The sequence below is a fragment of the Rhinoderma darwinii genome, chromosome 12, assembly GCF_050947455.1.
Source record: "Rhinoderma darwinii isolate aRhiDar2 chromosome 12, aRhiDar2.hap1, whole genome shotgun sequence".
Taxonomy (NCBI): Eukaryota; Metazoa; Chordata; class Amphibia; order Anura; family Rhinodermatidae; genus Rhinoderma; species Rhinoderma darwinii.
The window spans coordinates 73,435,860-73,449,102 of record NC_134698.1 but is presented as its reverse complement, the minus strand read 5'-3'; the positions used below and the strand labels follow the sequence as shown (position 1 = coordinate 73,449,102).

The following is a 13,243-nucleotide window of genomic DNA, read 5'->3' as shown; positions in this document are numbered from 1 at the left end:
TATATGCAGGACACTTATATACATTATATGCAGGACACTTATATACATTATATGCAGGACACTTATATACATTATATGCAGGACACTTATATACATTATATGCAGGACACTTATATACATTATATGCAGGACACTTCTTGGGACGTTTTTGGAGGCGTTTTTTCATAGACTCTATTGAAAACAGCTCAAAAAACGGCAGAGAAAACGCTGCGAAAAACGCGAGTTGCTCAAAAAACGTCTGAAAATCAGGTGCTGTTTTAACTTGAAAACAGCTCCGTATGTTCAGATGTTTTTGGCTCAGCGTGTGAACACAGCCTAATAAAATCCCTTTATTTTCCCCTCACAGTTATAATGCCCAATTAGTGCCCCCCACATTTATAATGCCCCCTTAGTACCCCCTAGACTAATACTATGTTCTTGGTGCCCCCTCACAGCAATGATGCCCCCGCCCCACACATGGTAATAATGAGCCCTTAGTGGCCACTACAAATTAATGATGCCGTTAATGACTCCCACGCCATGATGCCCCCTTAGTGGCCCTTATGAAATAGTGATGCCCTGTTTGTGTTCCCCACACAGTAGTAATGCCTCCTTAGCCTTAGTGCCTCCCCACACATAAATAGTGCCTATTAACATAATAAAAGTATTACCGACCTAGTCCCGTTTCAGCTACCTATTTTTCAGGCCTACGGCCTGTAAATTCTGCTCAGGATGGCGCGATGACATCCTCACGCTGGTCTGCTCCAGGGTCAGTAAATGAGTGGTGGAGCAGCAAGCTGATGGCTCCCTGCTCCACCATTGTATTCAATTGTATCTGCATCCTGAGAACGCAGATACAGTTCAAAGTGGTGCCAGGCGGCCCGGCTTTAGCTGCTATTACCCTATATACAGAGCAAGGACACCTCACCCCCATGCGCCTCAAGAGCTAGCACTCTATTCTTATGTCACTTAAAAAACATGGACACAACAATTATTCTTCCCACAGATGATAATTATAGTTTGTATCGTAAATTGGCGCATTAATGGCAAAATAATGATTGTGTGTGAACAAAATCCCAAAAATGGACAGAAATTTTGACTCCCTGTATGCGAACTTGCTGTGGTTAGCCAACGGGATGGGAACTACCCTTTTATTCTCCCAAAGGTGGAGCCAGCTGTGCGGTCTCTGACCAATCGTGTATAGTTGTGCTAGCGAGATCACGCTGTGCCTGGCCGCCCTGAAGCTGCCTCACACTGATTGGTCATTAGGGACGCCGGCTCCAACTCAGGAAAATAAGGGCCTGTTCACATAAGCGTGTGGGTTCCGGCAGGGAAACCCAAGAACGGAAACCATAGCTATCCGTTTGCTTTACCATTGATTTCAATGACAATGCTTCCGTTGCAAATGGTTTCTGTTTGTCTCTGTTCCGTAAGATTTCCGCTTTTTGGGCGGAATCAATAGTGCAATCGACTACGCTATTGATTCCACCAAAAGAAACGGAAACCTTACGGAACGGAAACCAATGGAGCCCTATGGACACGTTAAGCATGTACATAGGGAGCTTCTCCGATGTACATGATAAACGTAGTGTACACAGAGCCTAAGTTATAGGCAACAGTGAAATCCCTGTGATCGGACCTCCAGCAATCAAACACGGATAGCGAGTCTAAGACTTCATGCGCACGACCGTAGTGTTTTTAATGTCCGCAAATACGGATCCATAGTCATCCGCATATCTGGCACGTTGTCCGCAAGTACGGTTCATAGTGCATCCGTATTTACGGAGCCGTAAAAAAATAATGTCACTAATATGTCCCAACCCCTTGAAAAGGTCACACGATCGGTCAGGCATAATTTTTGGGGGGAATCCCCCGCCGTCGCATAGCAGCGCTTCTGCATTTATGGGTGCACATCCGTAGTCGTCCGCAGTTTTGCACACGCCCATAGACTTCTATGGTGGAGTCTGCCGCAATTCCCGACAGTTATAGGACATGTTCTATATTTTGCGGATCATTTCTACAGCCCGGACGCACATCCGTAAATATATGGAAGGTGTGCGAGGCTTAGGCCCCATGCACACGACTGTAAAAAACCTCCGTTTTTGAATACAATTGCGGTCCGCAAAAACTGACCCATTCACTTCCATTAAACGCTGACACCTTTCCGTATCGCTACGGATGGGTGTCTGTGCCGTAAAAACGTTCCGAAAATTATGTCCGTTCTTTTGTATTTTGCGGGCCGTGCTCCCATACTTTGTATGAGAGCACAGCACGAAAATGCGGGTGGCAGTCGGCCGTGCCCACAATTGCAGGCCGTGATTACGGGCACGGCCGTGTGCATGGGGCCTAATAGAAAGGAATGGCTCCGCAGATTATCCCTAATTACGGATAAAAACTATGATCGAGTACATGGAGCCCAAGCATTATGGCCAGGAACCCATCATTGTCTTTTATTGCCCTGGCATCTGTATTTTTTATTTAAATAACTCAGGTTTTGCAGTCACTTGTCTCATCTTCCTCTATCATTGCAGACTACAGTCCACGCCGGCTGACCCCCCATGTACACGATACACTGTAAGTGACGTCACGGCAGGAAGTTGCTGTATTATGAAACTATTAGAGGAAAGGCTCTTTGCCCACAAATATCATGGCCACACAAAAAAAAAACGTATAAAGTCACGCGTGCGGGTGACGTCACTACGCCGCCTAGTTATGGTTTCGATGACTAACCCGCTCACGTGACACGTGTTTTCCACCCATTGACCATCACGAGTTCTCTGCTCCTCTTTATATTAGCAATAAAGTTGAGAGGAGGAAAAAAAAACTAACGCTAGGACACGCCCACTTTACTTCACTCTGCGTCCTGTTTCTAAACTGACCTGTAAGTAGCCGCTAGAGGGCGCATTAACCTTCTATGGTAGGAAAGTATGTCGTTGTGTGTAAAAGGCTTTGAAGAGACAGTTGGCTGTAGAGAAACTGTACAGAGAACGTATATATTTTCTTATTACACTCCATTATGAACGAAGCGGGTCACGTTTGGTATCGGAGGGCCTGAGGCAAAGCCACTGTCGCTACAGGTTTACAATGGAATGGGTATGTCGCCACTTGGCGGCCAAACTGTGGTATTACAGCACTATTGTCATAGCAACCCCTAAGTGTGAGTGGGGTCAGGTGTTTCAGTAAAGCACTGTACCCCTTAAGTGTGTATGTGGGGGCTCCAGGCCCAACACTGCAACCTCCAGGTGTGAGGCAGCAAAATATATAGATGTCACAAGGTGTAGTGCAAGTAAAAAAAAAGTTCCCGGAACAAAAAAAACGCCTCTGTCTCCCACTTAAGTTAATGGAGGACGATTTGGGCTGTTTTTTGACGCTGATTACAACACGACTTCCGTGTCAAAATCAGCGCCAAAAAAACCAGTGTGAACTGACCCTTAGGCTCTGTTCACACTGAGTATTTCAACAAGCTTTTTGGCGCAGAAACCGCTCTGCAAAACTCGTCAAAAACCGTTCGAAAAAGGCAGAGAAAGGCCCTGTTCACACAGAGTTTTTTGACGCGGACATCGTGCCGCAAAACTCCTCAAAAACCGCCCGAAAATGCCTCCCATTGATTTCAATGGGAGTTGGACGAGTTTTTTTACCGCGAGTAAAAAAAACGCGTCGTGGTAAAAAGAAGCATCATGACCCATCTTGAGACGGTTTCCGCATCCAAAACCCCATTTCAATCAGTCAGTAAGAGGGGAAAAAACGCCTCGACGAGTGTTTTGACGAGTTTTTGTCAAACCACTGTGCAAAAACCGTCTGGAGCAGTTTTTGCAGGAGGAATTTTCCTCCTGCAAAAAACTCCATGTGAACACAGCCAAAGCGTATTTAGCGTAGTTTTTTGCCCATAGCACTCAATGGGCGTGAGCGAAAAACGCGGAAAATGCCGTACAGGAAGGTCAAAATCTGCCTCAAAATCCCAAACGGCATTTTGAGGCAGAATTTTCCTCCTGCAAAAAACTCAGTGTGAACGAGGCCTAACAGTGGCAAACCTAAAATTCTCCACCGCCATAAATGAACGCTCCTAACGCGAATTCACTCTGTAGGGGAATTGTCACTCAAGTAATCGTATAACACCTTGTCGTGTCTGGTGAGTTATAAGGCCTCAAGAACTGTTTGCAAAAAACTCCCGTACTTCTCGCCATTCACCTGGGATAAATTGGCCGAACAAACGTGATTGTCCAGGTTGGTAAATTACGTGTGCGCGGCATGATCGGATGAACTCGACTCAGCCAGTTTAGTCTCTTCTGTTGCTGGTGGGATCGTTTATACGAGTGATTCCACAGGTGATTGATCGGCTGCATTGCGGCCAGTACACCTCGCTATGTGCATGTGACCGATGGCGCCAAACTCCTCACCCAGACTAATTACTTTACTAAGTGTTCCCTAAACATCCTTTTCAGAGAAGACATATAGTAGGACCCCATACATTTCTATGGAATTACATCTCCGTATAATTTGTATGGAGCCGTAATACGGCCGTGAGCATGAGGCATTACGAACATAATCACAGTTAAAGAGGCTCTGTCACCACATTATAAGTGCCCTGTCTCCTACATAAGGAGATGGGCGCTGTAATGTAGGTCACAGTAATGCTTTTTATTTAAAAAAACAATCTATTTTCACAACGTTAGGAGCGATTTTGGTTTATGCTAATGAGTTGCTTAATGCCCAAGTGGGCGTATTTTTACTTTCGACCAAGTGGGCGTTGTACAGAGGAGTGTATGACGCTGACCAATCGGCATCATGCACTCCTCTCCATTCATTTAGACAGCAGAATCGCGTTCTTACTAGAACATGATCTGCAGCCACATACACAGCGATTCTGCTTGATTAACGTTAATCCAGTGTCCTGATAAAGAATACACATGAAATCCAGCCTGGACGTCATGTGTACTCAGAATCCTGACACTTCTGACTCTTTTCTCTGAGATTCCAGCAACGGAAACGAAATCTCGCGAGATTACGGAGGTAAACGAGATTTCGTTTCCCTTGCTGGAAATCTCACAGAAAAGAGTCAGAAGTGTCAGGATTCTGAGTACACATGACGTCCAGGCTGGATTTCATGTGTATTCTTTATCAGGACACTGGATTAACGTTAATCAAGCAGAATCGCTGTGTATGTGGCTGCAGATCATGTTCTAGTAAGAACGCGATTCTGCTGTCTAAATGAATGGAGAGGAGTGCATGATGCCGATTGGTCAGCGTCATACACTCCTCTGTACAACGCCCACTTGGTCGAAGATAGGAGATAGGGCACTTATAATGTGGTGACAGAGCCTCTTTAATAAGCTGCCACCCGAATTCGCCCACTCTCCACGAGCTCCGCCCACTCTCCACGAGCTCCGCCCACTCTCCACGAGCGCCGCCCACTCTCCACGAGCGCCGCCCTCTCTCCACGAGCGCCGCCTTCTCTCCACGAGCGCCGCCTTCTCTCCACGAGCGCCGCCCTCTCTCCACGAGCGCCGCCCACTCTCCACGAGCTCCGCCCACTCTCCACGAGCTCCGCCCACTCTCCACGAGCTCCGCCCACTCTCCACGAGCTCCGCCCACTCTCCACGAGCTCCGCCCACTCTCCACGAGCTCCGCCCACTCTCCACGAGCTCCGCCCACTCTCCACGAGCTCCGCCCACTCTCCACGAGCTCCGCCCACTCTCCACGAGCTCCGCCCACTCTCCACGAGCTCCGCCCACTCTCCACGAGCTCCGCCCACTCCTCACTAGGGTCCACCTAGCTCCACCCATTCTCCGCTGGTTGACATGTCTTTTTATTACTGTGCATAGGAAGACGACTGTCAATCAGTGGGAAGTTGGCGGAGCTAGCGGCAGCTCATGAATACGCACGACTGCCGGGGCTCTGAATGTCAGTTCTCCTAAAAGAGTTCACATCGAGGGTATGTTCACACGGCAAACGAAAAATATCTCTATTGAGACAATGAAAAACCGCTCCAAAAAATGGTGACATGCACTTTCTTTTTTACCAGGCGTTTTTTACACGCCGTATTTACAAACATACGTGGGAACAAAACGCGGTTTTTCACATTGAAATCAATGGGCAGATGTTTTGAGGCGTTCAGCCTCTGTATTTTTAGACGTTTTTCAGGGCATTTACGGCCCAAAAGACGTCTGAAAATAGGCCGTGTGAAAATACCCCAACACTTAGGCCTCATGCACACGACCGTAGTGTTTTTCTGGTCCGCAAATTCCAGGACCGTGTTCCGTGAAATGTCATCCGCAGTTCATCCGTATGTCCTCCGCAGTTCATCCGTATGTAATCCGCAAAATGCGGATGAAAAATAAAAAGCCTAGGTAAAACATGATGACGACAGAACTCATTCCCGGTCGTCGCCTAGCAACACTTCCGCAAATCCGCAAAACTGCGGATGACACACGGCGGTGTATCCGCAATTTCCACGGGCCCATTGACTTCTATTGGCATGTCCGCACCGCATTTGCGGCCCATAATAGGACATGTCCGTAGTTTCTGCGGCACGGATGTGCGGACATGCGGAGAGCCGTGAAAACACGGATAGTGTGTATGGGCCCATAGAAATGAATGGGTCCGCAATTTACCCGTGGATTTGCGGTTGAATTGCGGACGCAAAAACACGGTCGTGTGCATGAGGCCTTAGGGTATGTTCACACCCAAACTCAAAACGGCTCCTGATTTTCAGCCGTTTTTTAAGCCACTCGCGTTTTTCGTGGTGTTTTTTTACAGGTGTTTTTGGAGCGGTTTTTAATAGTCTATGAAAAACGGCTCTAAAAACGTCCTAAGAAGTGACCTGCACTTCTTTTTTGCGGACTTTTTTTACGCGGCCATTTTTCAAAACGGCCACGTAAAAAAATGGCCCGTCGGAACAGAACACCCTGTTTTTCCCATTGAAATCAATAGGCAGATGTTTGGAGGCGTTCTGCTTCCGATTTTTCGGCCGAAAATAAGCCGTGTGACACATGCTGAAATTTTTTCTTTAAGAGCACCCCATGGTAAGTCAAAGGGTTTGTCGGGTGCCATTTGTAGCCTTCGTGTGACTGATCCTGCAGAGCACGGTGGCTTCTGTTATAAACGGAAGCCATGACATAGGTGTGAACAGAGCCTAATCCTGCCATGAGGCGGTGGAACTGTGTCTAGTATGTTGTGAGTTACAGCTAAATTATTTTATAGTTTTCGCCATTCCAATAAATTTGGTGCAAATTAAAAAGCAAATTTTTCCATTGTAAAATGTCGTTCTTATAAGACACCATTGAGAAATGTGCACCGCCGGCCGAAAAACACTTCTTTGGATTTTTTTTCTTACCAATGGGGGTGGCGGTAGTGTAGTGGGGGGTGGCGGTAGTGTAGTGGGGGGTGGCGGTAGTGTAGTGGGGGGTGGCGGTAGTGTAGTGGGGGGTGGCGGTAGTGTAGTGGGGGGTGGCGGTAGTGTAGTGGGGGGTGGCGGTAGTGTAGTGGGGGGTGGCGGTAGTGTAGTGGGGGGTGGCTTATTCACAAATCATGGTATAAAAGCATTTTTTGCTAAATTGCTGCAAAATGGTGCAGTTTTGCCGCAGACTACATTTTGACCATTACATGTCAACCCAGCTTAGGCCTCCTTCAGTGGGGTATACAGGGTGAGGGTATGTTCACACGCTGTGTTTTCAGAAGTATTTTGGGGTTTAAACGCCTCGAATTACGCCATTAAAAAACGGTAGCTAAACACCTACAAACATCTGCTCATTGAATTCAATGGGAAAAACTGTGTTTTGTTCAGATGGGGCGTTTCTTTACGCTGTCAGTTTAAAAAAACGGCGCATAAAAAAAACGCTCAGTAAAAGCAAGCATTTTACTTCTTGAGCTGTTTTTAATTGTCCCAAGGGAAAAACATCTCCAAAAACGCCTGAAAAAAACTGTTTTCAGCTCCAACAGCACCTGAAAATCAGAGGCTGTTTTCTCTGAAAACCGCTCCGTCATTTTCATCCGTTCTTGATTCTGCGTGTGAACGTACCCTTAGAAAAACATGGGGGGCTGTTTTTAAAGCAGCCATGTTTTTTTAATCCTTGACAACCTCATTCACACACACACTTTCTGCTTGTTTTAAAAAAAAAAAAAAGCCATTCATTTCAATTACGTTTTTTACAAGCGTTTTTGGTGGCGTTTTTTCAATCCATTACATTTGTAACTTGTTTTTTTTCCCGGCGTTTTTCAAGTCCTATAGAGAAGCCCGTGGGATAAAGACCAGAAAACAATACCACTGCCCATTTTATACCAGCCTGTAGCAGTAGAGACAATCTCATGAGACGTTTAAAAGAATACGTCTCAGACATCGCTCAAATGACATGGCGCCAACCCCCTTCACTGATCAATCTGCCCCAGGGTGTCCTGACTTGGGTATTTATGGCCATTTTCTCCTTACAGCCTAGTCCTATAGTGATAGTAAGTTGTGATCTATATTAGTCGTGTCTGATGTCTTCTCTTGCTGTGTATTTTTGCACAGAGCTCTCGTTCCCACGTGACTGGTCCTCCTCCTCCTCCTCCTCTCGGCATCCTCTCATCCTGCAGAAGCAGCTGAGGCTCCATCACCAGACCCCCTCACGCCCGCCTGCTTCCTACAGCCTCACCCTGCCATGGCCCGAAACCGCAAAGAAAGAAACAGCTGGGGTAAGTATGATCTTCTAATTCTATGGGGGTCTCTTTTTCCAGATTGCCAGTGGTGCGCAGAGGATCAGGTACACGGCAGTCTATTTCCTGGGTGTGTTCCATTGTATTTTTTGCCGTGTCTATAGTACATTGTGCTGCTTTACTGATGTGACATCGGGATTGGCGAGGAGCAGGGGGTTAATGATACCGGATCAGGACGTTGCCGAGAGGATAATCCTTTTTTTCCATTTATTGCGATTTTCCGTACACCCAACAGTGAGATTGTGAAAGGTAAACTGCAAAAATGTCAGAATTACATGTCGATAATATGTGCATTCTACGTTAGGCAGGGCTGCTGTTCAAGAGGTTCTGCAGCAGCAGCGGCTAACGAAACGTCATTGGCTTTTATAGTAGCCTATTGTCATTACATAGGTGATTATTCTGCTGCCAATGTTAGTTTGGTAGCCATACCCATGCTTGCTAATAAGATATTCATATGTCATCCTTGCCACCCTCCGCTATCAGTCCCGAGTCATAATGGCAGTGTCCAGCCAGCAATGATAGCGCGTTGTTAAAACCGTATCCTGCCACTATGACTATCTGTTTCTGGGAAAGATGGATGACAACTAATATGACGTAGTCACCCAGCTTTCCTGAAGTCCTGAAAATCAAATCATGGTTACTAGACAGATATGGAGGAGCCTGGGGAACCTTGATGATAACCCCTGTGGGGGTTGTATTGGCAGCCATATTGCCACCCAGCTTTCCCAGAAACGGATATAACTAAGAAAAAGCTGAAGAAAATGTTTTCACCATTTGACAGACAGACTCAAGGACTTCTATCCACGGGGGGGAGATGTATTATTAATACTGGCTATGACGGTAAATACGTGATTTATGGAGACGCTGTTTATCTATGGACCTTATTATTTACCGGCTTTATGCAACTTGTCAACCACTCCAACCTCTTTGTGCATAACGGTTTACATTGGTAGCGTAATACTCATGGGGAAAATTTTCAAGAACGTTGCGTCCTGTGTTTCGGCTTGAAAGGCGTCCAAATCATGGCGCGCGTCATATTTGCAGAAAATTTTGCGACTTTTCTCAGCGCTCACTTTTGAATAGAGGGTGGGATATACCGGAGTGAGCGTGGTCTCCACCTTTTTGTACAGATGGTGCAAAGTTTGGCTCAAAGCTACGCATTTTCTAACCTTAGGATAGTCCAATATGCACCGTTTTTTTTTATTAGGGGGCATGCACTTTTTAATAAATTTTCCACAATTCACTCCGACGCACTTTTTTTTATTATTAGCGAACGTATCGAACGCCAGCCCCAATAAATCTGCCCCGTAGTGTTTGCCACCACTTGTGAGTGGAAAATCCATTAGTCTGTGTGTTCCTCGTATGTGCCGTGCAGGGAGGGTCTCAGCACTGCAGACATTCAGTTTCCATATAGAAATCCCATCAATGACACAATCAACCACTATAGCCTTCCATGGCCTGTATTACTGTTATCACTTATTTTAATGTCGGCAACAACTAGGACGTGGTAAAACACAGGCTCCATATTTATAGAATATACAAAGTTCTGGAGAATATAAAACATTGCAGTGTATTATTACGTGAGAGTCGCAGACCGCAGTTTTGTCATTTTCACTAATTGGACGTCATACATGAAATATCTGCTGTCGTTAGTGCATTGTACACGAGTAGAAGGAATGCAGGGCACTATTTAATTTCTAGGGTCGTTCATGGGTGGCATGGAGATTTTATAAATCCTGACTTGTGATCTTGATCTGCACATATAAGACTTTTAAAGGAGACCTACCAGATATCTTACTTCTATGTTGACATATGATTGCTTGACGTTACAGGCCCAAAACCTGAGGCTGCACTACTGAGAGATTCTGATGACAACATGTCCGCTTCTGATTTCTGTCAGATGTCATGGAGACCTTGTGTGGATCCAAATCATCAAATACATTGATGTCCCCACATATACATACATAAGTGTCACTATTCAAGACAGGCAGGATGTAGTTATTAATGCGGATGGTGACTCGGATTCACACAAGGTGACAACGTTACAAAAATTAGGAGACCTGTCGTGTTATCAGAATCTCTCGGTAGTGCAGCCCTTAGGTCAGGGCTACATGTCTTTGCTTGAATATCCCAATGTTGCAAGTACTGACTGTGAATGTGCTGATAACACACAGAAACCTGCTGGATTTTTGGTTGCACGACTGCAACTTGTTGTCGGCGATTTTTCTTTTTTTAGGTGTCCTTTGGATGTTGCAAATCCTAAATGGCATGTGACTCGCAAGCAAATCGCATCCTAAAATAGTCGCAATCGTATCACATCATATCCGTAAGAAACGACCGTAAATTACGGTTTATTATATCGCTCGTCCCCATACTTTTCCATCATGTCGGCAGCACATCTCCCTAATTACACACGGCGATGTGCTGCCGACAATGATAATATGCAGCATAAGGGTATGTTCACACGAGGGCATTACATCTGTAATTGACGGACGTATTTTGGCCGCAAGTACCGGACCGAACACAGTGCAGGGAGCCGGGCTCCTAGCATCATACTTATGTACGACGCTAGGAGTCCCTGCCTCTCTGTGGAACTACTGTCCCGTACTGAAGACATGATTACAGTACGGGACAGTTGTCCTGCAGCGAGGCAGGGACTCCTAGCGTCGTACATAACTATGATGCTAGGAGCCCGGCTCCCTGCACTGTGTTCGGTCCGGGACTTGCGGCCGAAATACGTCCGTCAATTACGAACGTAATGCCCTCGTGTGAACATACCCTTAACGAGCAGATCAGCCGATGAACCAGTGTTTACACAGGACAATGATTGGAAACTAGTAATTGTATGACTGCTTGTTTGCCTGATCGTTGGCCCGTGTAAAAGGGCCTTGAGGCTTTGGGCCTGTAACTTTAAGCAATCATATCACAACATACTAAAATACAGTTTTCATAGCTTTTATGTTAACTAAAGGGATTCTGAGGTTCCTGAGGTCTCTCTTACCTGCCCTGGGTAAGGCCGGCATCCATAATAATCAATAATGTTTCACAACGCCTCCCTTTCCTTACAGACTGGATTAGATTTCCTATTTATTAATAGAACAAATACTTCCAGTACTGAGAGCTGAATTCAGGATCAATGTATTCTACACATAACAACTCAGTCCTGGTTGGGAAACATTTAGGTGGCGTGTTTGGGATAGACAACTATAAGATTAATCGTTTGCTTCTGCCAGGAGACAGGACATTATTCAGCGTTATTAGCGCCTGCGCTCTACGTCCTGGGCTACGGTGAACTCTGATTGGCCCTCACGGTACAGTATAAGACATCATTGTTTTATCATCAAATTATAAGATGCAGGCTGGGCCTGGGCAGGCTTCATATCCCCATCCTCTAAGGGTATGTGCACACACACTAATTACGTCCGTAATTGACGGACGTATTTCGGCCGCAAGTAGTGGACTGAACTCAGTGCAGGGAGCCGGGCTCCTAGCATCATACTTATGTACGATACTAGGAGTCCCTGCCTCTCCGTGGAACTACTGTCCCGTACTGAAAACACGATTACAGTACGGGACAGTGTCCTACAGAGAGGCAGGACTCCTAGCATCGTACATAAGTATGATGCTAGGAGCCCGGCTCCCTGCACTGAGTTCAGTCCACTACTTGCGGCCGAAATACGTCCGTCAATTACGGACGTAATTAGTGTGTGTGCACATACCCTTAGCCTTGAGGGCCTCCGATGTGCAGACAGATAAATCTCACCATTCTTGGTGAATGCCGCGCTTCATTGCACAGAAATCTTACAGCAATCTTTGTGTTTGATAATGAGTGTTTCTAATAACAAGGAAGCTGTAATACTGCTCGAACCCCACCTAATTGTCAAATCGGGGGCCTTAGGACCGTGTACAGCGCCAGATGGGTCCAGATTATGGAGCTGTAGGCGCTCTGTGTGCCACCAGATGATGTTGGCTCAGAATCGGCCACGTTTATTTATTATATATATTTATGGAAAAGTTGTGTGACAATCAATGTGGTTGCATTACAGTCCCAATAGCAGTCGTCACCCAACTTTCCCAAGGTCCTGAATGGCATATTTGTCTGGTTATACGGCGCTCTCTAGACATCAACTGGGCAGAATTAGAGGCGTCTGGAAGAACTTAGTGGAAAACCCTGTGGCAAGTGCAATGGCAGCCATATTGTATGGACCCAGCTCTCCTAGAAACAGAGAGAAATAAGAAAACAGTCTGGTAGAATTTTTTTAAATGCTTGACTGACAAGGACGATGTAAAAAAATAAAAATACAGATACACAATTTATTCTGCTGTTCCTTTATTATATGTTTCTGGGAAAGATGGGTATCAACTAATATAGCACCAACCCAGCTTTCCTTGACTCCTGAATGGCAAATTTACTTTGGTAGGCCAGGCATGTGTCACTTTGCCCTTTATCTGTATCAGTATCAACTAATATAAAATTTGTTAGAGGTCCCCAATTATTATAACCGATGGAAACAATTTCCAGTGCATAGAACCCGATCATTTTAGTAACTTACAAATAACGATAATTATTCAT

At 45.8% G+C, this 13,243-nt stretch overlaps 1 protein-coding gene across 5 annotated transcripts in view; it reads left to right on the top strand.

Annotated features, from left to right (window-relative positions):
* Positions 1-2,472: 2,472 nt before the first annotated feature.
* The window catches only part of ATL1 (atlastin GTPase 1), a 33,119-nt gene continuing 22,348 nt past the window's right edge, over positions 2,473-13,243 (top strand). Inside the window, exons 1-2 of one of the 5 annotated variants that reach the window (XM_075844029.1) lie at positions 2,473-2,553; positions 8,486-8,649. In XM_075844029.1, coding sequence (XP_075700144.1) covers positions 8,616-8,649 — 34 coding nt within the window. In that variant the 5' untranslated portion in view covers positions 2,473-2,553; positions 8,486-8,615. Of the gene's footprint in view, positions 2,554-2,762; positions 2,861-2,925; positions 3,073-8,210; positions 8,380-8,485; positions 8,650-13,243 lie in introns of those variants that run through there. The other 4 variants (XM_075844027.1, XM_075844030.1, XM_075844026.1 and 1 more) reach the window with 4 other exon arrangements.